The 20,644-nt window shown below is 34.7% G+C and overlaps 2 protein-coding genes across 2 annotated transcripts; one reads left to right on the top strand and one right to left on the bottom strand.

Annotated features, from left to right (window-relative positions):
* Nucleotides 1–186: 186 nt before the first annotated feature.
* On the bottom strand, nucleotides 187–10,929 carry LOC135693785 (ubiquinone biosynthesis protein COQ4 homolog, mitochondrial). Its single transcript, XM_065212357.2, has 8 exons — nucleotides 10,801–10,929; nucleotides 7,480–7,638; nucleotides 7,014–7,110; nucleotides 5,578–5,680; nucleotides 4,866–4,892; nucleotides 2,244–2,341; nucleotides 1,702–1,803; nucleotides 187–386 (listed from the first exon to the last, which is right to left on the bottom strand). The coding sequence occupies exons 1-8, from the start codon at nucleotides 10,844–10,846 to the stop codon at nucleotides 227–229; spliced, it is 792 nt and encodes a 263-aa protein (XP_065068429.2). The 5' UTR covers nucleotides 10,847–10,929; the 3' UTR covers nucleotides 187–226.
* Nucleotides 10,930–12,781: 1,852 nt separating this feature from the next.
* LOC135693779 (ATP-dependent RNA helicase DDX39A) lies at nucleotides 12,782–19,877 on the top strand. The gene is made up of 9 exons (XM_065212351.2): nucleotides 12,782–12,880; nucleotides 13,330–13,580; nucleotides 14,228–14,632; nucleotides 14,873–14,991; nucleotides 16,157–16,288; nucleotides 16,575–16,684; nucleotides 18,513–18,657; nucleotides 19,047–19,194; nucleotides 19,681–19,877. The coding sequence occupies exons 2-9, from the start codon at nucleotides 13,370–13,372 to the stop codon at nucleotides 19,704–19,706; spliced, it is 1,296 nt and encodes a 431-aa protein (XP_065068423.1). The 5' UTR covers nucleotides 12,782–12,880; nucleotides 13,330–13,369; the 3' UTR covers nucleotides 19,707–19,877.
* Nucleotides 19,878–20,644: the final 767 nt, after the last annotated feature.

Here is a 20,644-nt window from a genome sequence, read left to right as displayed (position 1 = left end):
AAATAGATTCCTTAACAGTAATTGAAGCTAACCATTAAACGGGAATGAAACTGATTTCCGAAAGTGGGAAGTGATAGGACTCCCAAACAGCTACCACCTGTGAGCATATTGGAGACAATCGCACCATATCCATTTCTCGGAGTAAATTTTTAGTTATAGAGGAATTTCAATAAATGAAAAGCCATCTCAATAAAATAATTTAATCAAGGAATAAGTTTACAAAATCTTACAGTATACAAGGCGAGGGTATCAGCCCAATGTCCGTCCTAAATTCATCAATATTTTGTTCAAAGTGTTTTTCAAAGTAAACATTCAGCAGCAATTTTGACCTGTATCCAGCATACAGTGCCCATGGAATGATGTTTCGTTGCAAAATTGCTCTTTCACTGAAAACAGAAAATTTTGAGAACAGAAAGTGAAACAGTTATGACCTCGCTCAAATAAAATATTAACATCATATTTTAAGAGTCTCCATAGTACAGGAGGGTGCTCTTATCGGCTTGATTGAGAACTTTTTGAGAAGTTGAAATATGTAAACAAATTGAAATTATGTTATATCCAAACAGAAACGAATATAAAAGGACAAATTTATAAAATAGATAAAAATACCAATGGTTATTTTAAGGCTATCAATTTTCATTCAGATATCAGATTGCACTAAATACTATTCTCGGATATCAGATTGCACTAAATATCATTCTCAGATATCAGATTTCACGAAAAATAATTCTCAGATATCACATTGCACTAAATATTATTCTCAGATATCACATTGCACTAAATACTATTTTCAGATATCAGATTGCACTAAATTTTATTCTCTTCTGTCTTCAGCTTATTCCTCAGGGCAACCGATAACTAACGTATAATCTGACTTAATCATTTCAAAAACAATATTGCCACTGAAGCATAATTTAATTGGTCGTAATTCGTCGGCGATCCTCCATAATGGTCAAGGGATGGACCCTGCCGACAAGTGGTCTGTTTGGCTAAAACTATTTGTGAGCGTTGTGATTTACGATTAAATAAAAATATGTTATTGGACCATGTCACCATATTACTAATCGTCACCATAATGATTTAGCTATTTTAGATTGGCTCGACGATAGCTGCAAACTTGTTGAAGCAAACCATTAACAGAAAGAGACATAAAAATTAATACTTCTATTTCACTTCTACTTCTACTTTTATTAACACATTTAATCAAGGCTATGATACAAATAATCAATATTTTACAAAAACACTAAATTATCAATTTGCTATAGAAACAATGACAATTTATTGATGAATGGCACTCAAAATGCACCAACCTTTGGCAAATGAAACTATTTATTCAATTTAACCTAGGTCTTTTGGCGCAAAATTCACACTTTTTAGCGGATACTTATCTCGTTAATGGTTAATTTCCCTTAGATTGTAATACCCAAGTTGGAAACGAGGCATTTAATCGAAACAGAAAGCAAATTAACTTGGAGTCAATATTGCCGCGATAGCAGCAATTGCCGCGTTAACTGGTATTTCTGTGCAAGTAAAATTATAATATTGCATTACCAGCATTTGATATTAGCATTTCTCCGACACAAAAAGGTTTCGGAGTTTTGAAATCTGATTTCATTTTCCATCCATTTGTAATTTAACTACACATCAATCAAACGTTTAAAAAGCTTTTAACGACTTTCGGAGTAAATAAGAAGATGTTACCTGCTTGAAAGTCTCATTGGTGCGAAAATCGCGGCTAATGCACACATTGGAAGACCAAAGTGGACCATTTCAAACCATTTGACTGCTATTTCATTCGGAACACTGTAATTCAAAAAATAAGATCTGTAGCACCAGTGGAGTCGAAACGTTTATACATTTATTTAACCGGAATGTCGTAACTAACCTCTTTAATGTAATTTCAAAGTAATTCATGGATTTTCTTTGTTGAATTCTGCTTGACAATGTAACTTCATGCATTTTTGTCAAATACTAGATTGTCCATTAAAATTCCAAAAAAGGAAGCATTCTATCTGCAATAAAGACAACTTTAGCAACACTTTAAACAATTTTACACCCATTAACCCTGGGTATTCACGAAGTCTTAACTACTGAAAACCAATCCAGACAGCGACTTCAACAAATCAGGAAAAATTGCCAACGATACATCTTAATGCGAAGAGCTAGCAAGAATTTGGGTTGAAACCACCATTTGGAATAAATGCAAGGTATTATTGATATTTAGTAGCAAAATTTATACATACGATACACTAGGAAATCCAGTCAACAAATGAGTGAAATCGTGTATCTGTCTGTATCTGAGCATAACATATGCTAGTTCCTCGTGGTCCACAAATCGAACCTGAATGGAAAATTGCAACATAGAGGACCATGGAGATATTTTCACTTTCTAACTTTCTAGTTTCTAAGTTTCTAACATACTAGTTCCTCGTGGTCCACAAATCGAACCTGAATGGAAAATTGCAACATAGAGGACCATGGAGATATTTTCACTTTCTAACTTTCTAGTTTCTAAGTTTCTAACATACTAGTTCCTCGTGGTCCACAAATCGAACCTGAATGGAAAATTGCAACATAGAGGACCATGGAGATATTTTCACTTTCTAACTTTCTAGTTTCTAAGTTTCTAACATACTAGTTCCTCGTGGTCCACAAATCGAACCTGAATGGAAAATTGCAACATAGAGGACCATGGAGATATTTTCACTTTCTAACTTTCTAGTTTCTAAGTTTCTAACATACTAGTTCCTCGTGGTCCACAAATCGAACCTGAATGGAAAATTGCAACATAGAGGACCATGGAGATATTTTCACTTTCTAACTTTCTAGTTTCTAAGTTTCTAACATACTAGTTCCTCGTGGTCCACAAATCGAACCTGAATGGAAAATTGCAACATAGAGGACCATGGAGATATTTTCACTTTCTAACTTTCTAGTTTCTAAGTTTCTAACATACTAGTTCCTCGTGGTCCACAAATCGAACCTGAATGGAAAATTGCAACATAGAGGACCATGGAGATATTTTCACTTTCTAACTTTCTAGTTTCTAAGTTTCTAACATACTAGTTCCTCGTGGTCCACAAATCGAACCTGAATGGAAAATTGCAACATAGAGGACCATGGAGATATTTTCACTTTCTAACTTTCTAGTTTCTAAGTTTCTAACATACTAGTTCCTCGTGGTCCACAAATCGAACCTGAATGGAAAATTGCAACATAGAGGACCATGGAGATATTTTCACTTTCTAACATTCTAGTTTCTAAGCTTCTAACATACTAGTTCCTCGTGGTCCACAAATCGAACCTGAATGGAAAATTGCAACATAGAGGACCATGGAGATATTTTCACTTTCTAACTTTCTAGTTTCTAAGTTTCTAACATACTAGTTCCTCGTGGTCCAAAAATCGAACCTGAATGGAAAATTGCAACATAGAGGACCATGGAGATATTTTCACTTTTTAACTTTCTAGTTTCTAAGTTTCTAACATACTAGTTCCTCGTGGTCCACAAATCGAACCTGAATGGAAAATTGCAACATAGAGGACCATGGAGATATTTTCACTTTCTAACTTTCTAGTTTCTAAGTTTCTAACATACTAGTTCCTCGTGGTCCACAAATCGAACCTGAATGGAAAATTGCAACATAGAGGACCATGGAGATATTTTCACTTTCTAACTTTCTAGTTTCTAAGTTTCTAACATACTAGTTCCTCGTGGTCCACAAATCGAACCTGAATGGAAAATTGCAACATAGAGGACCATGGAGATGTTTTCACTTTCTAACTTTCTAGTTTCTAAGTTTCTAACATACTAGTTCCTCGTGGTCCACAAATCGAACCTGAATGGAAAATTGCAACATAGAGGACCATGGAGATGTTTTCACTTTCTAACTTTCTAGTTTCTAAGTTTCTAACATACTAGTTCCTCGTGGTCCACAAATCGAACCTGAATGGAAAATTGCAACATAGAGGACCATGGAGATGTTTTCACTTTCTAACTTTCTAGTTTCTAAGTTTCTAACATACTAGTTCCTCGTGGTCCACAAATCGAACCTGAATGGAAAATTGCAACATAGAGGACCATGGAGATGTTTTCACTTTCTAACTTTCTAGTTTCTAAGTTTCTAACATACTAGTTCCTCGTGGTCCACAAATCGAACCTGAATGGAAAATTGCAACATAGAGGACCATGGAGATATTTTCACTTTCTAACTTTCTAGTTTCTAAGTTTCTAACATACTAGTTCCTCGTGGTCCACAAATCGAACCTGAATGGAAAATTGCAACATAGAGGACCATGGAGATATTTTCACTTTCTAACTTTCTAGTTTCTAAGTTTCTAACAAACTAGTTCCTCGTGGTCCACAAATCGAACCTGAATGGAAAATTGCAACATAGAGGACCATGGAGATATTTTCACTTTCTAACTTTCTAGTTTCTAAGTTTCTAACATACTAGTTCCTCGTGGTCCACAAATCGAACCTGAATGGAAAATTGCAACATAAAGAATGATGGAAATTTGCTCACTTCCTAAGTTTCTTCACAATCAGGGATCATCTCTTTTAAAGAAATCATAAAATGTTCCTTTATCTAAAATCAGCTATAAAACTTAAACATGTAATGATGAAAGATCTAAAAATCATATCACAATGAATTGAGTTTGAAGGGAGAAACAAGAAGAGTCTACAGCAAAAGGGTTTACATCAAGAGGGATAAAGGTGCTTCAATATTTCCTCTTGACATGGAAAAAACTACAAAAACCTACTGCCACTTAACATGCCTACTGAAACAGATTTATGCAAATTTAAACTTGCTGGGTATAGCTAGAAATGTTCAATGATACAAATCCATAGCTAGGAGACTCACAGGATCTCTTGTATCTGCACTGATATCCTAAAGGGAGACAAAAAAATGTCACAATGAGTGTATGATTTCTTGTAGGTGATTAACAAGAACAGCTGCCTGATGATGGAGTTAAGCATGAAACCCACCCACTGAACCACCTTGTACCATGAAAAAAAGTTTGTCCAGCTCTATTTATAGGGAATTTCATTTTACATATAAAAGACAGGTAAACATGTATCTTCAGTAAAATTACACAAGAAAAAAATACATCATTTACAATATTTTTAGAATAAATTACATAATTCACCACAAACTTGAGCAAATAAAGCTCACTATAACAAAAGCTAAAAGATATTTGTCAACTAGATGAAAACATGTATCTAATAGGAAGCCAACAAAATTTCTTAAAGAAAGGTGTCAAAAATTCAAATTTAAACAAAAAATATAGCTATTTAAATATGATGTGCATTCTTTATCTAATAAAACATGAACAAATAAACTTGGGTATCAATTCCCTTTGTAACATGATTCATAGGTTAATGTAGATATAACATATTCTTATTAGAAAATGAAGCTCAAGTAGCAAACACTGGAGGCTAGTTTGATTTGGGGGAAAATGTTATGTGCAAATTTTGTCTCAATCAGATTCATATTAGTAAAATATTTACATCATTTTTCATCTTTCCCATACCATTGAAATTTGCATATTGATAACTTGAAAGAACTAACTTACACATCCATCCATGAATTTTGTGTATTCTTTTCCAAATGTCCCATTGGGTAATGATCTGAGGTATTCCATGTTAATAGATGTTGAATTCACAAGAGGTCTTTCCCTAATGTTAATAGCAACTGTTGAAATTTTCAACTATGTTTATTTAAAACCAGCAAAATGAGAAATAGCTTAATGTTTATGGTTGACAGTGAGAACACTAAAACTTTTTCAAAAAGTTTCCTAAATCTAATGTAATGTTGCAAATATTGCCTGAAAAACATTAAACATCAGATGTTTCAAAAGGCACCTAAAAGCATTGTGAAATTACAAGGAACCTTTGTAAAAAATATTATGATATATTGTCATTTCCAAGTCTTACATAGTTTGCCCTCTCCAACCTTTATAGTGAAAATGTAGTTATCCAAGACTTGATCACATCAAAATAAATTGCTGCACTACAGTCAAATAAAACTTTGAACAAATTGCATTTCAAATTGTAGATTGTAGCTCAGACAAGACCTTTCTAACACCATCAAAACATCTATTGGTATATTTATTTATCAAAAAACAGTGGTCGGATTGCAATAAGCATTAAAACCCTATAAACTGTTAACCACTTAAAGCAAATATTTTTTTCTAATTTCTTTTTGTTTCTCCAAGTCAGTCTATCTAGCTTTCTAAAAAAGACTTTGTCTTGGACAAGGGAATGCCCAAATTTTTCTTTGAACCTAGTACTGTTTATGATACAAAAGATCTAAGGGTCATAAGGATGTTGAGCAAGAAGATGGATTCAGTTCTAGCTAATTTTATAAGAGGTTCACGTGCACACAGGCCAATCACTGTGGAGATGCAGCACCCCTTTTATGAACAAGTCACTCTGCAAATTCAACAAAATTAGTAGTCAACAAAACCTAAAGTAATAATGAAAACAGAGAACTAATCCAAAACAATGCAGTGGACATAAAGGAACTGGATTATTTTTGTGAAAATACTTTTGAAAATGCCAGGTGATCATAGCCATGCAGTTATAATCAAAACAACACCTACACTGTGTCCACCAAATACCCACTATTTGGCAAAATCTATACCTTGCAACCCTTCTGTTTAGGAAGGCAACAAATGACAACCAGGATTTAAGCTAGAGTGATTGCTCAATTTGTACTCTCAGAACACGAAGGGCAGCAAGATCAGTTATGGGCAATGAGATCAGATGAAAACTGCTCCGATGGCTCCTGGCACTTAATACTTCCTTCTCTAAATCAAAGTAATTTTCATGAAATATGTTTTTTATATTCATCAACTATCAACATTTAATGTCTAAATGTTTTGTTTGCCATTTAGTCATTTTTCAAAAATAAATAGTTAGTTGTTTGAGCACATGAAAGAACTCATGAAGTGTTTTGTACACATCGCTGTCTACTGCCATATAGTATATTGTCACCAAATTGACAAACCTTAAAATTTGCTGTCCAACTGAATCGCAAATCATTTGTTGATGAAGATTTCTAAGAGCTGAATGGCCAGTTGTTTCTCCCAGAACTGCAATCATGTCTGTATAATGGAATTAATTGAACATATTGTATTACTGTTTGACAGATAACATTCGGTATGTATAATAATGTGAATAAGATCAGCTAAAATGAACTGATATTTAAAAATAGGACATTTTGTAAAAGGCAGAGACTTTTGAAAAATAGAACTATTTTAAATTCATTATAAGATATTATTCAAATTTTGTCAATTTTTGTTACATAGGCCAAGGGAAAGGCTGTTCATTAGATTAGGCAGATTTGTGTGGTGAGATCAGTGACAATGGTTTGAATTTCATGATCAGCAAACATGATTATTAAATGGCAGTGTTATCTAATCCTATTTCAATTAATGTATAACATAATTTGTAAATCTAAGTTTATTTCATACCTGAACGTGTTGGTTCTTTAAGGCCCATAAGTGCAGATCCAACTGCAAGAGCACAGCGCTGGAGCAGAGTGGTCGGCTCATGGCCGGCATAAAGTACCTCACTTGATACTGAACCAAGTTGATCACTTCCTGAATTGAAACATCTTTTTATATGTTGCGCTGAAAAATGAATTAAAAATTACATTTACTAAACAAAAAAAACAGTCTGAATTAAAGTCATTACAGCTATCAAAATCAAGGATGTAGTGGTGGGGGAAGGTGGGCTCAGGGTGGCACAGCCCTTCTGTAAAAATTTTGTGGGGGGCTCAGCCCCCCAGACCTCATTAATTTGCACGAGTGTGCGAGCAGTGCTTGCAGACACAAAAGTTCAATCTCAGGAATTTCTGCAGGCACATTTCTGAAACGATTTTCATTTACCTTTATTATATTTCAGCCATGCTTTCTTTAAACAACCTTCTTGGTATTGTAATTGAATGATGAAAAACAATATAAAAGGTAGTAGTTGCATGTCTTTTTGCCAAAATGACAGAAGGTCCTTACTCTAAAGGTGCCATTTGATTCTTGAAATCAAGTTGGATATTTGTCTCTTTTCCTCTATTATCTCTTAGTGGAAGAGATCCCTCGTAATTATTGTATCGTCTTTTTCTCAGAGTATTGTGCTATGACTTGTAAAATTCATTTTAGCATAGATGTCTAAAGAAAGCACACTCCTTTAAGTTAATAGTCTTCAAGCTTTTGAATCTGATCGCTATCGATTTCTGACGTTTTTGAGCAAACTTTCATGGTACACCTCCAAATAATTCATCAAAAACAAAATTTTCGACAATTTGTGACAACACAAACAAGATTCTATTTCTTCAATTTTTGGAGCAAAACCATTTTCCAAAGTATCTGATTATAAATTGCTCCCTGTTTTACTTGGAGGCACTTAAAACTTACTTGGAGGAGTAAGTATTTCCAAGTTGGTCTTAATGAAATCTTACAGGTTTTTGCAAAGAAAAACCTTTTCTGCTGTAAATAAATTACAGGTACTCCTATCATCATAGCTCAATTTTCATGTTTTAGCAGTGGTCAATATCGCTGTGAAATGAGATGAAACAAAGGAAACATCTGCATTTTTCATTTTCATTACCATGCCTTGATAAATTTCTCATTATTTCCCGACCAACATCCTATATGGTCATCTTAAAACTTTAATTTAACTTGTTTTAGCTATTTGAATTTTGGTTTGCTATAAAAAGTTTGCATTTTGTGGGGGTCATGCATAAATACTTTTGCTCACCTAGTGTAATAAACTCAAAAACTAAAAAAAAAATTTCAGCAGATCATTTAATTACAGGTTTTGTCTTACTATATAAAGTTGTTGATAGTCGTTAACTACAATAATTGCTAACTACAAAATAGCTAAGGTAAAACAACATAAACAAAGTTAAATAAGCCGATGAAACAGTTTGAAAATTTTTACGGTCTGTAAAGGTCGAGGGCAAAGTAGTGGTCTATATTTCTTAACGAAACACTTTTCAGTCAGGGTCTATATCCTATCGAACTGCCATCTTTTTCAGGTATCGAACTTCCACTTGCTGCACAGTTCCATGCTATTGTACCTAACTACAGCTAAGATATCAAATCCACATTGTTAGAGGAGTCTTGGGGCAAAATACCCCAGTCTAATAATAGCACATGGGGGTAATTTTCAGTTGGGGTCTCTATCCTAGTATTTTCAGCGTATCAAACTGTTCTTTATTGCAAAGTTTCACACTGTTGAACCAAAGTAAGATTTAAATACGATAATACTGTAAAAAAGGTCTAGGGCAAAGTTCCCTAATCTAAAAATAGAACAAGGGGCATTTTAAGTTGGGATCTATATGCTATCATTTTTAGCTGGTCAAACTGCCCCTTGCTGCAAATTTTCATGTTATTGAACTTACTTACAGCAGAGATATCGTCATATCGCTGCTAGAGTCTTGGGGCAAAGTACCCCAGTCTAAAAAAAACTGAAGCAGGCGATTTTCAGTTGGGTTCCATATCCTATTTTTTCAGCTTATCAAATTGCCCCTCTTTGTGAAACTTGATGCTGATATCACAATTTGCACAATTGTTTGACTAACAGCCCTGACTACTCTCCCTATGGTGGTAATTTTGTTGTGGAAAAGATGAGAGGAAGATAGGAATTATAAGTAGAAGAAGCTGATATTTACTCTAAATATTTCCTGAGGATGCCAGTCAATTAAAAGCTGTTACAAATTGACCAAATAGATTATCAAAGCACTGGGATACAGTAAAACACACAGGTAAGAGCCTAGGGATTTAAGAACCTTCTGGCAGAAATTTGCTTTTTTAATACTCTAAAATATAAGAACCTGTTTAGCCATAATGAACATATTCTTCTATGTGGGGTTTAACCATTAAATTCATAGACTTTCTTACCAAATGCCAAAAAGGGGACAATAAATTGAATTAACTAAAAACTCAAAAATAATAAGTTAAAAAAACTTGAAATGCACAATGTTAAATTTGAGCTGTTGTTGAAAAACAATTATTGCTACTATTTTATATACCTAATATTAACTATAGTCTTAGTTTTTGATGGGCTTTTGGCAACATTGGTACACTAATAATTATTTATAATGAAAAACAGACCAGATTTAATGTTATTTTCTGATAATCAAAAACAATATATACTCTGTAGAAATTAAGAACCTAGCTAAGAACCTATTTAGCCTAAACTGTCAACAAGTACCCCCATAATACAAGAACCTGTGTTTGCCAAACTCTGAAAAAAGGATATCTTACACGCGGGTTTTTACTGTATATAGAAGTGAACTAAGTCAAAGTAGAGAGAGTATCTTTTAAGTGTTTTCAGACCCCCACCAAGCTATTCATAGATAGAGCGAGTAGCAAGCATATACTTCAGTTTAGTTGGTATCAAAGAATTAATAAATCCAATTCCTTAATTGGAAGCAGGATGGGCCTTTTGATAATTTTGAAATACTTTATTTGTTAACTTTAAAATATAAAATATTGACAAGATTTCGTTATGAAAATGAAATAATGTCAACCCTCCTTGTAAGGGCCTCGCATGTGGGCTTATGGACTGGTCATTTGCATCCTATGTGTGCCTAGAACAATTAAATTTACTCCACTTTTTTCCTAACCAATCCATGGCATGTCTCGCCCGTAGTCCCTGCGGTCTGTGTCATATGGTGAACGTGTGGGTATGGGGGGCGCGGGGGGGAACCCCCGGGGGTATATGCAAAACAACAGACCCACAAGGAGCAGCTGTGGATGAATTAAAAAATAAAAGTAAAATAGCACCATTACCTGTATTCAGCTTTCTTATGGCTGGGTTACGAACTGTGACATGCATCACTTCGTTATAAATTTGACAACTTTAAACCAATACAAATATACAGCATGTCAAATTTTGGCCACCATTGACCTCGTAATGACGTAACTGAAAACGAAACTGAGGCAGCGTTGTAAAAATCTTTTTTAGAATTTTTCAATTTTAGTCCCATAATCTGAAAGAGCACCATGATGAAATAGGGCCCCTGGTGATGAAAGAGCACCATGATGAAATTTAATTTCTAGTGCTGTAAAGCGCGAACTCATAGGCGTACGGTGTGAGTTCAGGTAGGGGGGGGGGGGCTGAAAATGTTTTGCCCGAAAAATAATGACGCCCAAATACGGAGTATACCCTAACGCATGTGAGCTTCTAATGTAAATAAAAAATGGTTAAAATGTAACGTCATTAAAATGATGTTAAATAATAAGCATTTTTAGAACTTCACAAATCTCTTCCACGACATCAACCAAATATTTTCGATTATTTTATTGATATCATTTTGTTAACATGATTTGCATCGCTTTCAGAAATTCACACACTTTTTTGCTTATCTGCCTATTCTTGTGATTATTGAACAGCTTGCGATCCATTTCTTGGAGGTCAGAAACTCAGAATCTATTTGGTAGACGGAGCAAAACTTTGAAAGTTCTTCAACTGAAGCGCTAAAACTCAGTTCCACCTAGCTAACAAGAGAATAATTCTCATTTTTATCTTTTTCTATTGTGTTTTACATGCTCACGCCGTTGAATGTGATCTTGTTGCTGTCCGTAAATAGATGTCCCGTAGCAGTTTTTTGCTTAGGGCACTAGATGCCTCTGTTACGCCAAAGGATATAAAATGTGATGAGTCTCTATCACTAAATCGAGCATAGATTGCTTCCAAAACTTTATCCATTACATTGTAGAATCGATTGAAATTGCATTCCTTTTGCTGTTGGCCTCAATGAAATTGTAGAGAACTTGAACAACACCAAGTCCATTTCTATTGACTCACTTTTTGCAAGATTCACTTAATGTCCAAGGCAGTGGACATAGATGCTCAGCAGCGAACAGTCCTCCTTCCGCTTTGTCAAGCCCTTTTACCGCTAATTTTAGACTGTGAAAGCATTTGACAACAGATTTCTACATACGCTTTTAAGCCCAATTTGTACAATTGTTGAAGACTGAGTTTTGTCAAATTTTGCACAAACTTCCTTTCGGACACCATTCAGTGCAAAACTGAAACAAACTGGCATTTGTTGAAGCCACTGTCCTCTCTGCCCCCATCTGCCCCCATCTGCCCCCTCTGCCCCCTCTGCCCCCTCTGCCCCCTCTGCCCCATCTTGGCAGCCCTGGGTGTTGGTTGAAATTCTGCTGTATCCTAGAGGTATTGCCTTTGTATCACATTCGCAATCAAAAACCTTTTCAGCATCAGCACAGTCGGACTGTTTTATTACAAAGAGAGGTGATAAGAGAAATGATTGAATAACTAATATTCTCTTCTTGTTTTCTTTGAATTTTCTTACTCTACAGAATTTCATAGCCTGAGATCAGGCTAAGAATTTCATATCAAACTCCGCAATTTTGAATTCCAGCTTCAAGAAACTAGCCCAAATCCAGTTTAGAATAAGCTCTCTATCAACATATCTTAGCTTAAAGGGAGAGACACGCCCTTTTTGTCGGCAGAAATCATTTCTGTACCCCTCCGAAAATATTTTTTTGGCTTTGTCCCTATATTCGCAGGCTCAACGGAGCATGGGGGCTAGGATGCTTTAGCCTCCCCCCCACACACACTTTTGCAAAAAATGCCAAATATTAAGTAATAGACTATCAGTAAAGCCTATTTTTATACGGTTTTAATTCCCCCACTTTTTCGGAAATCCCCCCCCCCCCCCTTTTCTCAACGTTCTGCGGTGCCTGATACAACCAATGAGGTAAAAACCCACTGATCAGTGTAAAAACCTCATTGGATACAACATGCTTCTTCTGCCTCGTTCCCAGATTAACCTCTTGTTATCCCACCTAGCATCTCTTCGGCTCCTCTTTCCGTTGAAGGTGAAAACTGGTAACTTTTCAGGTGAGGATTTCATGTAGGATCTTTTACGAATCGCCTTAATCGCTACACAGCCAGTTAAAATACTGTGCTGAAATTCAAAATAAGCAACTTTTTTATATCCACCTTGCATTATTTTCTCTTATTTACGCATTTCCATAGACATACACTATTAAGACAATAACATTTAGGGTTGTAGACCCCCATTTTGAACAATGTTCCGCCAGATGAGGGTTTTTAAATATTATAAAATCCACGAGCCACTTGTGAGAAAAGTTTTTATGTTCTTGAATGACTCATAGAAATATATCAAAGTCAAATCGATTTTCGACAGGACTTTGCTGACAGTAAACTGTTGACTCAAACTGAAACCGTCATTGTTTTGTGAAATAGAGGCACCAGTTTTGATTTAAGCTTGATTTAATATCTGTGCAAATTGAATTTTTGAATTATTTTGCAAATTGTTTCTACAGATTTCCTCCATTGCTAAAGGGGAAAAGTCAGACTAAAGAAATGGCCGAAGAAGCTGAGAACGAGCTTTTGGATTACGAAGAGGCGAGTGACAATGAGGCACCAAATGAATCCACGAATGCAATTGAGCAAGCCAAAAAAGAAGTCAAAGGAACCTACGTCAGTATCCACAGTTCAGGATTCAGAGATTTTCTGTTGAAGCCAGAACTTCTGAGGGCCATTGTTGACTGCGGTTTTGAACATCCATCTGAAGGTTGGGGAACTTTCCTTCTTTTGCATTTTCTTTGTGTTGACATGCTATTTTATAAAACTGCTTTCTAACAAATCGGCAGTTTAGTTAAGTTAGGCCCTTTTGGTGTTTTGGCTCTTATTTTTGTTTATCTTTCCTCAAATAGTTGATCCTAACTTGAAACAGGTAACACTTGAAATTTCAACACAGCCATTTTGAAATTCTTCAACTATTTAAAATTTACGTTACTTTTAAATTCAATCTGTTTTCCTTTATTCAATCTTTGTGTTGTAACTTTTATTTGCTACAGGCTTTATGATGGATTTTATGTCCAAAGCCCAGACCAAGACATATTGAAATATTGGTTTTTGTCAAGTTTTACAGTGATAAGCTTCAATTTAATAGCAAAGGGCAGGTGTGAAAAATAGATGTTCAGAGCTGCAAATAATCAAGTGCAAGCATGATGCTTAACCTAGTTATAAAGTTTGATAAATAACCAAACATAAATCAAACTAATTCTACCATGAACTTAAAGATAGAATCATCCTGGGCCTGCGAATAACATGCTTTCCATAGAGAATGCAGCCTGCTTTTTATAGAATTAATATTTATACATACAAGTTTTATAAATGTTGTAGGATTTCACTGAATACTTTTACTTTTTATTTTAGTTCAGCATGAGTGTATTCCACAAGCAATTCTTGGAATGGATATTGTATCCCAGGCAAAAAGTGGAATGGGCAAAACAGCTGTCTTTGTTCTTGCAACTTTGCAGCAAATTGAACCTGTTGACAATCAAGTGCTGGTTTTGGTCCTTTGTCATACAAGAGAACTTGCTTTTCAGATAAGCAGAGAGTATGAGCGTTTTTCAAAGTACATGTCTACGATCAAAGTTGGGGTTTTCTTTGGTGGAATAAGCATAAAGAAGGATGAACAAGTTCTGAAAACAAACTGCCCCCATATTGTAGTTGGAACACCTGGTAGGATCTTGGCATTGGCAAAAGACAGAGTTCTGAATCTCAAGCATATAAAGCATTTTATCCTTGATGAATGTGACAAGATGCTTGAAGCGTTGGGTATGTTTTGATACTGTCAAGCTATATATAAAAAGTCTTACTGATTTGAAAGGGTTTTCTTAGAGTCTATTTACTATCATTTTTAAGCATGTTATGTATATAGAATGTGATTTTAAATGATTTAGATGATTGTTAGGATGTTGATTATTATATAGTTTTTTTCTGAGTGATTTTGTGATAGCAAATTAATATTATCCATTACAACATGCAATAGTCTGTAATGTTGTTTTATTTTTGTAGATATGCGGAGAGATGTTCAGGAAATTTTCAAGATGACACCACATGAAAAACAAGTGATGATGTTCAGTGCAACACTCAGCAAAGAGATCAGGCCTGTCTGCAAGAAATTCATGCAGGATGTAATTATGAAAGCAGTTCTTTTATTTGGATTTTACCTTCACTTTGATATTGGTCATTGCAGAGTTTGGGCAGCAACCTGGCTTTCAATGATCATCTTCTCTTTGCTGGAAATATGCTTTGTGCCATACAGCCATCATCATATATTTACTGTAGTTCCATATTCATAAAATAGATCCCATATTCTGTCAATTCACCTAAGAGTCAGTTTGCTTGTCCACCACCAACTGGCATTTTGTTGGAGTCTTTCCCTGTTGTTCGTTCTTCTTCCATACATGCACTCTATCCAACCCATTAAATTGAAAGCAACCAGAACCTTGAAAATTGCAGGGTCGGTTCTAGTCTGTTCTCACACAAATTCCTGTGCAGCTATTTATTCTGAACTTGTCACTGTCATTCTTCCCCATCCTCAGTTATCACAAGTCACCAATACTTTCACTTTAGTACACTATCAAAGCCTCCATGCCCTCGCTTCCATGAACAAAAAAACCATGACATGATCCTCATTGTGCCACAAACATTTCATATTTTTGATTGAATAACTTCAAACCCTGCTTCACCTAGAGTGGATAATTCAGTTACCACCAGTCCACTTTTTCATGCAATATCAGCAGCTACCCTTCATTTCATCCTCAATCATTTGAAAGGGAAGTTGTTTCTTTGTTGGAATGGTGACACTTCAGTGGCAGTGGTCACATCAACATGCTTCTTGGAGCATTTTGTAAAGATGTTCTTAGTTATCAAGGATGTTTGTAAATATCATCAAGTAACTCCTGGTGGCAAGGCAAGAAGATTTCAACAATGCCAACAGAGTCAGCGGCTTGTACAAACTCAGGTTGCATCTTACCAAATTACATTGTACTGACCTGTGTGTATGCATTTTGCAACATTTTGCCAATTTCTTGTAATTTGTACCTGTAAGTCGCTTTGTACACTAACATACATAGTACATCTAAAATTTGATCACAAAGACTTTGTTTCTAGCTTGCAAGCTTGCAAACTTAGGTTCAGAAACTTGAATTTTACATGTGTTTTACATTGAAACTGCATAAAAGATTTTGTTCTGTTTACAGGCATGTGGCCTTGTTTCACATTATGCACCAAATAGTCATTTTTGCCCTCTCTTAGTTTTTCAGCTCAATTCAACAAGCATTTTTCTCTAAATAGCCAATGGAGGTATACATTGATGATGAGACCAAGCTAACCTTGCATGGACTGAGACAACATTATTGTAAACTGAGGGATAATGAGAAAAACAGAAAGCTCTTTGATCTTCTTGATGCTCTAGAGTTCAATCAGGTATAGATACATGTCAGCATTGCATACCTTTCATACTACCTTATTTTTGAAAAATCAGTTTGCTTATACCCAATAGGATCCATATTTCAACAGATTTTTTTGCAGTGTTATTTTTTTATGTTTCTGAAGACCCCTTGGTTTGATGAAATTTCCTTGGGCACTTTTCTTAATGAATAAAATTGTAGTCTTATAAAATTGATAATTCATTATATTATATATATATTTTATGATTTAAATTTATAAAACCACTCATCTTTGACTAAAAATAAGTCAAATCTCTTTTTAGGTGATAATATTTGTTAAATCAGTACAGCGGTGTATGGCTCTATCTGGGTTACTGACAGAGCAGAACTTCCCTGCCATTTGTATTCACAGAGCAATGCCACAGGAAGAAAGGTAAATACCAACTTCAAGCTAAAGTATATATATAGGGTCTTTGTAATATGAAAATAGGCTGTGTGCGATGTTTCACATGTTTTGAATACTTTGTGTTGTGATGTGGATCACTTTTTTATCTGTTATTCCTCATTCCTGTTGTCAAGAACTACTATAGAGTACTGCTTTCAAGAAGACCTTCTGTGTTATAAACTTAACAGAAAACAAGGAAATTGACGGAAAAACTGTTTTTGTTCTTCTTTGAAGATGTTAAATTTAATTAGCTAATAAATTTTCTAGCAAGTATATAATTGTAGAATCTTTTTGTGATCATATTTAAAGATATCTCAGTTGAAAAAATATCAGTTGCTCTCAGAAATTACCATTTTGTCGAGTAATTACCATGCAGCATCACTGACTTCAGTATCATCATTAATGTAGCGGATATCATAGCGGATATTCTTAAAAAATATATTACCATTTGATCTGTCCTTTCACAATAATATGGAACCCAGCAAACAATCAAGGAATGGGTAGAGAAATGACACAAAGATGGAAATTAACACACTTTCTTTGAACTCAAAAGCAAGTTTTTTCAGCTCTTAACCCTAAAAATCATTCGATAACAGTGTAAAATAATTTAAAAGCAGTACAGTCATCATCTCTTCTTACTCAGAGCTTTCTTTGGTTTCCTCCTCCTTCTCTAGCTTTGGTTGCTTCGACCAAAGTCTTACAATAATTCCGTTCTTTCCCAAATGTCACCAGCTCAACTTTGTTTCTTTTCGCCATGATCACTGAAGACAGAATAATCAAGCGAACAGTGAAGATGTTGAGCGATATTGTTGTAACTACTTTGTGATGCCGTTGTTAAATCCCATGAGGAAATGCTTAAACAAAACCTTGGAAAATGACCGAATTGCTTTTGAAATTGGCAACTCTGATTTGCCGCTGCTTTTAAAACCTTCAAAACATAAGCAATTTTTAAGAAGTTTTATGGCAAATCCTTTGTTTTGCACGTGCAATGATTTGCACGCCTTGGACAATCTGAGGGATCGCGCGTCTATATTACAAGACTGAAGTATATAGTTGTTTATTTTGTTCATTATGCATTTATATCTTTATTTGATTTTTCAAATTTTTTGTTATCAGCCAGCTGTTGTTATTTGTTACTTCGGTGAGGTAATGAAATGAATGAAGGCTGCAGAATGAAATGCCAAATAACTCCATGAAATGAGCAAACTGTTATTAGGGCAACCCTGGAAGTTTAACTGTAGTGAAGGCAGTTGTTTCTTTCATCTTTAGCTTATTAGTCCTGGTTAAGGCCATTGAACAATAATATATATATTATTTTGTTGCCATATAAGTGTATAAATATTGATACGAAAATGACTGTTTTACTGGCCTGCCTTATAGTGCTTGATGTCCTATAGGCAGTTCTGTACAAGCTTTGGTATATAGAACAGGATGGTTCTTAGTTGCAACTCTGAGTTTCATGTTTAATGCCTATATTTCTGTTGCCTGATGGTCACATTAAGGTTGAAACATGGAGTTACAAAGAAATTTCTGCAAGAATTTCAACTTTTGTTTTCATCAGTTATCAATGTAGACAAGTCATTGAAAAAGCAAAAACATTTAGGGAAAGTTTCCACGCTTATATGCACGCTTATATGCACGCTTATATCTTTTTTTGAGTTATTAGCATTATTGACAGTGATATAAATTATATTTGTTGACAATATATACGCTGGAGACAAATTTGAAAGACCAGCCACAAAAATTTGATGTTGGCTAGAATCATTGGCTCTTAATTAATTATCCTTGTTTATGAATGTTTTGTAATATTTTACAGACTGTCTCGATACAAGCAATTCAAAGATTTCCAAAAAAGAATTTTGGTAGCAACTAACCTTTTTGGCAGAGGGATGGACATTGAAAGAGTGAACATTGTCATTAACTACGATATGCCAGAAGATTCAGATACATACCTACACAGGGTAACCCAGATTTCTTTACTGTTTTTTTGCATTTTGTTGATTTTTTCTATAATTCAATCTGAACCAATCTGAATGTTGGTCCAGTATGTGATCAAATTCACTTTCTATTCAGAGTGAGAATTTTGCAACACACATGGCTGTTTCAGTATATATATAATTTGTTTTTATCTGTTGAGTTTGAGAAGTTGCTTTGAGATAATCTTGAATATCATTAAAAGCCAGGCAGTTTTTGTTATTACTTGAACAACAATCTTTTGATTTTTATTGTAACATTTGTTATCAACAGGTATATTACCATCATTCCAATGTCAATTAATGGGTGGTTATTTTGTAAAAACATTGATAATATTGTTGCCATTCCATGTAATTTATTGTATCCATCTGCTCAGGTTGCAAGAGCTGGTCGTTTTGGAACGAAAGGTTTGGCAATCTCTTTCGTGTCTGAAGAGAATGATGCTAAAGTTCTCAATGATGTGCAAGATCGATTTGAAGTAAATGTCAGCCAGCTGCCAGCTGAAATTGACATGGCAACGTACAGTAAGTGATGCTAACATTTCCCCTCCTCATTTTTTGATAAAAAACTGGTCTTCTGATGTATTTATGGTATTGTTCCTTGTAGTTCATGCCACAGAACCATTGTTATGAGCATGTTTTAAAATTTTTTCATCATCTGTAAAATAGTTTGCTACTTTTTATGATAAATACTGTTAGTTATTTATATACAATATATCTATTTACTGCTGATCGGAAGCGGAACGCTTGAGAGAAGTAAAATATGAAGAATAGTTCTTATCTTCCAAGCATTTTTGGAGAGTCACTTCAAAGTTATATGAAATGGAGTTATATATATGAAATTATGGCCCTGAAACATGCCCCTTTGTTTGTATAAATTGTATTTGATGCACAGCCATGTTGTGTAGTCTATTCTAATCTATTATACTATCTTTCATTTATTCTGTGAATTTCTTTTATACATGTTTAAATATATTTCTTCTATTGTAAGTTACTTTTTTTTCTTTTTAGTTGAGGGGTATGAAGCACAAAGATAATTGACCAGTCACTTGAATGCATGGACACTTTTGACTTAAAGATTTTATCTGTTGTACACTGTATTAAAGATGTATTTTGTAAGCTTTTTAATTTTTTCTTTAACATACAACTTAGTAATTTTCTTTTACGGAGTTTCTATAATTTCGGAATAACTGGGTTGCTTGCTTAAAGCTGATTGCTCACTGCTAATCGTTTTGTTGTATAGTTGGGTAAAAATGATCAAGAATTGTTTGTATGTTAGAGTTTTTTCATGAATTTGCCGAGAACAAAAGTTATAAGAAGCAGTTCCTGTTATAAACATCAGAAAAGTCTCTAAATCGAATAGATATGTAGCCTGCGTGCAGACTTCACTTTCAATTGCAAATGAGTGCCAGGATTTAGCTTGAACAATGCTGGAGTACATTGTGCATTTCTGCTATTTTTTGACTTTGATTGAAGTGTTCATTAAATTCTTATCACCTTTAATGGAAAATTGTATAGCCGCGGGTGTCTCTTGAATTGCTTTTTTGCATGCACTCTAAATATCAATGGTGCGGTGGCGGTCAATAAATACCTTTACATCCATCTATTTGGCTAAATGAAAATGTGCTTGGGATTGTAGACTGTATTTTTCTTCATCTTAGTCATTACGTGCAAATAATCGACCATAAAGCAAAACAAGAAACCTTTGTAACAGAGGAAAATTGATACTGTAAAGTTTGGTGAAGCATGTTACTTGGCACTATTTAGTTTAAACCGAAGATCAACCAAAGATTGTTTGATGGGATGGAATTAAAATTTGTCAAACGTTTGCGAGGTTGTCAGCTGCGGCTTTACCACTGCTTTGAGAAAAGCTATGCTTTAACTTCTGATATGATTTGGCCGAAGTGTACAGGAAAAGAAGTGGGATTTGAAGCGAGTAGATAAACATTACTGAAGCTTCTTTTTCAGCGGTTAC

The sequence above is a fragment of the Rhopilema esculentum genome, chromosome 11 (genome assembly GCF_057945365.1).
Source record: "Rhopilema esculentum isolate cy_ngs chromosome 11, ASM5794536v1, whole genome shotgun sequence".
NCBI classification, from domain to species: Eukaryota; Metazoa; Cnidaria; class Scyphozoa; order Rhizostomeae; family Rhizostomatidae; genus Rhopilema; species Rhopilema esculentum.
The sequence above is the reverse complement of the archived record's forward strand: the minus strand, read 5'-3'. Positions and strand labels throughout refer to the sequence as shown.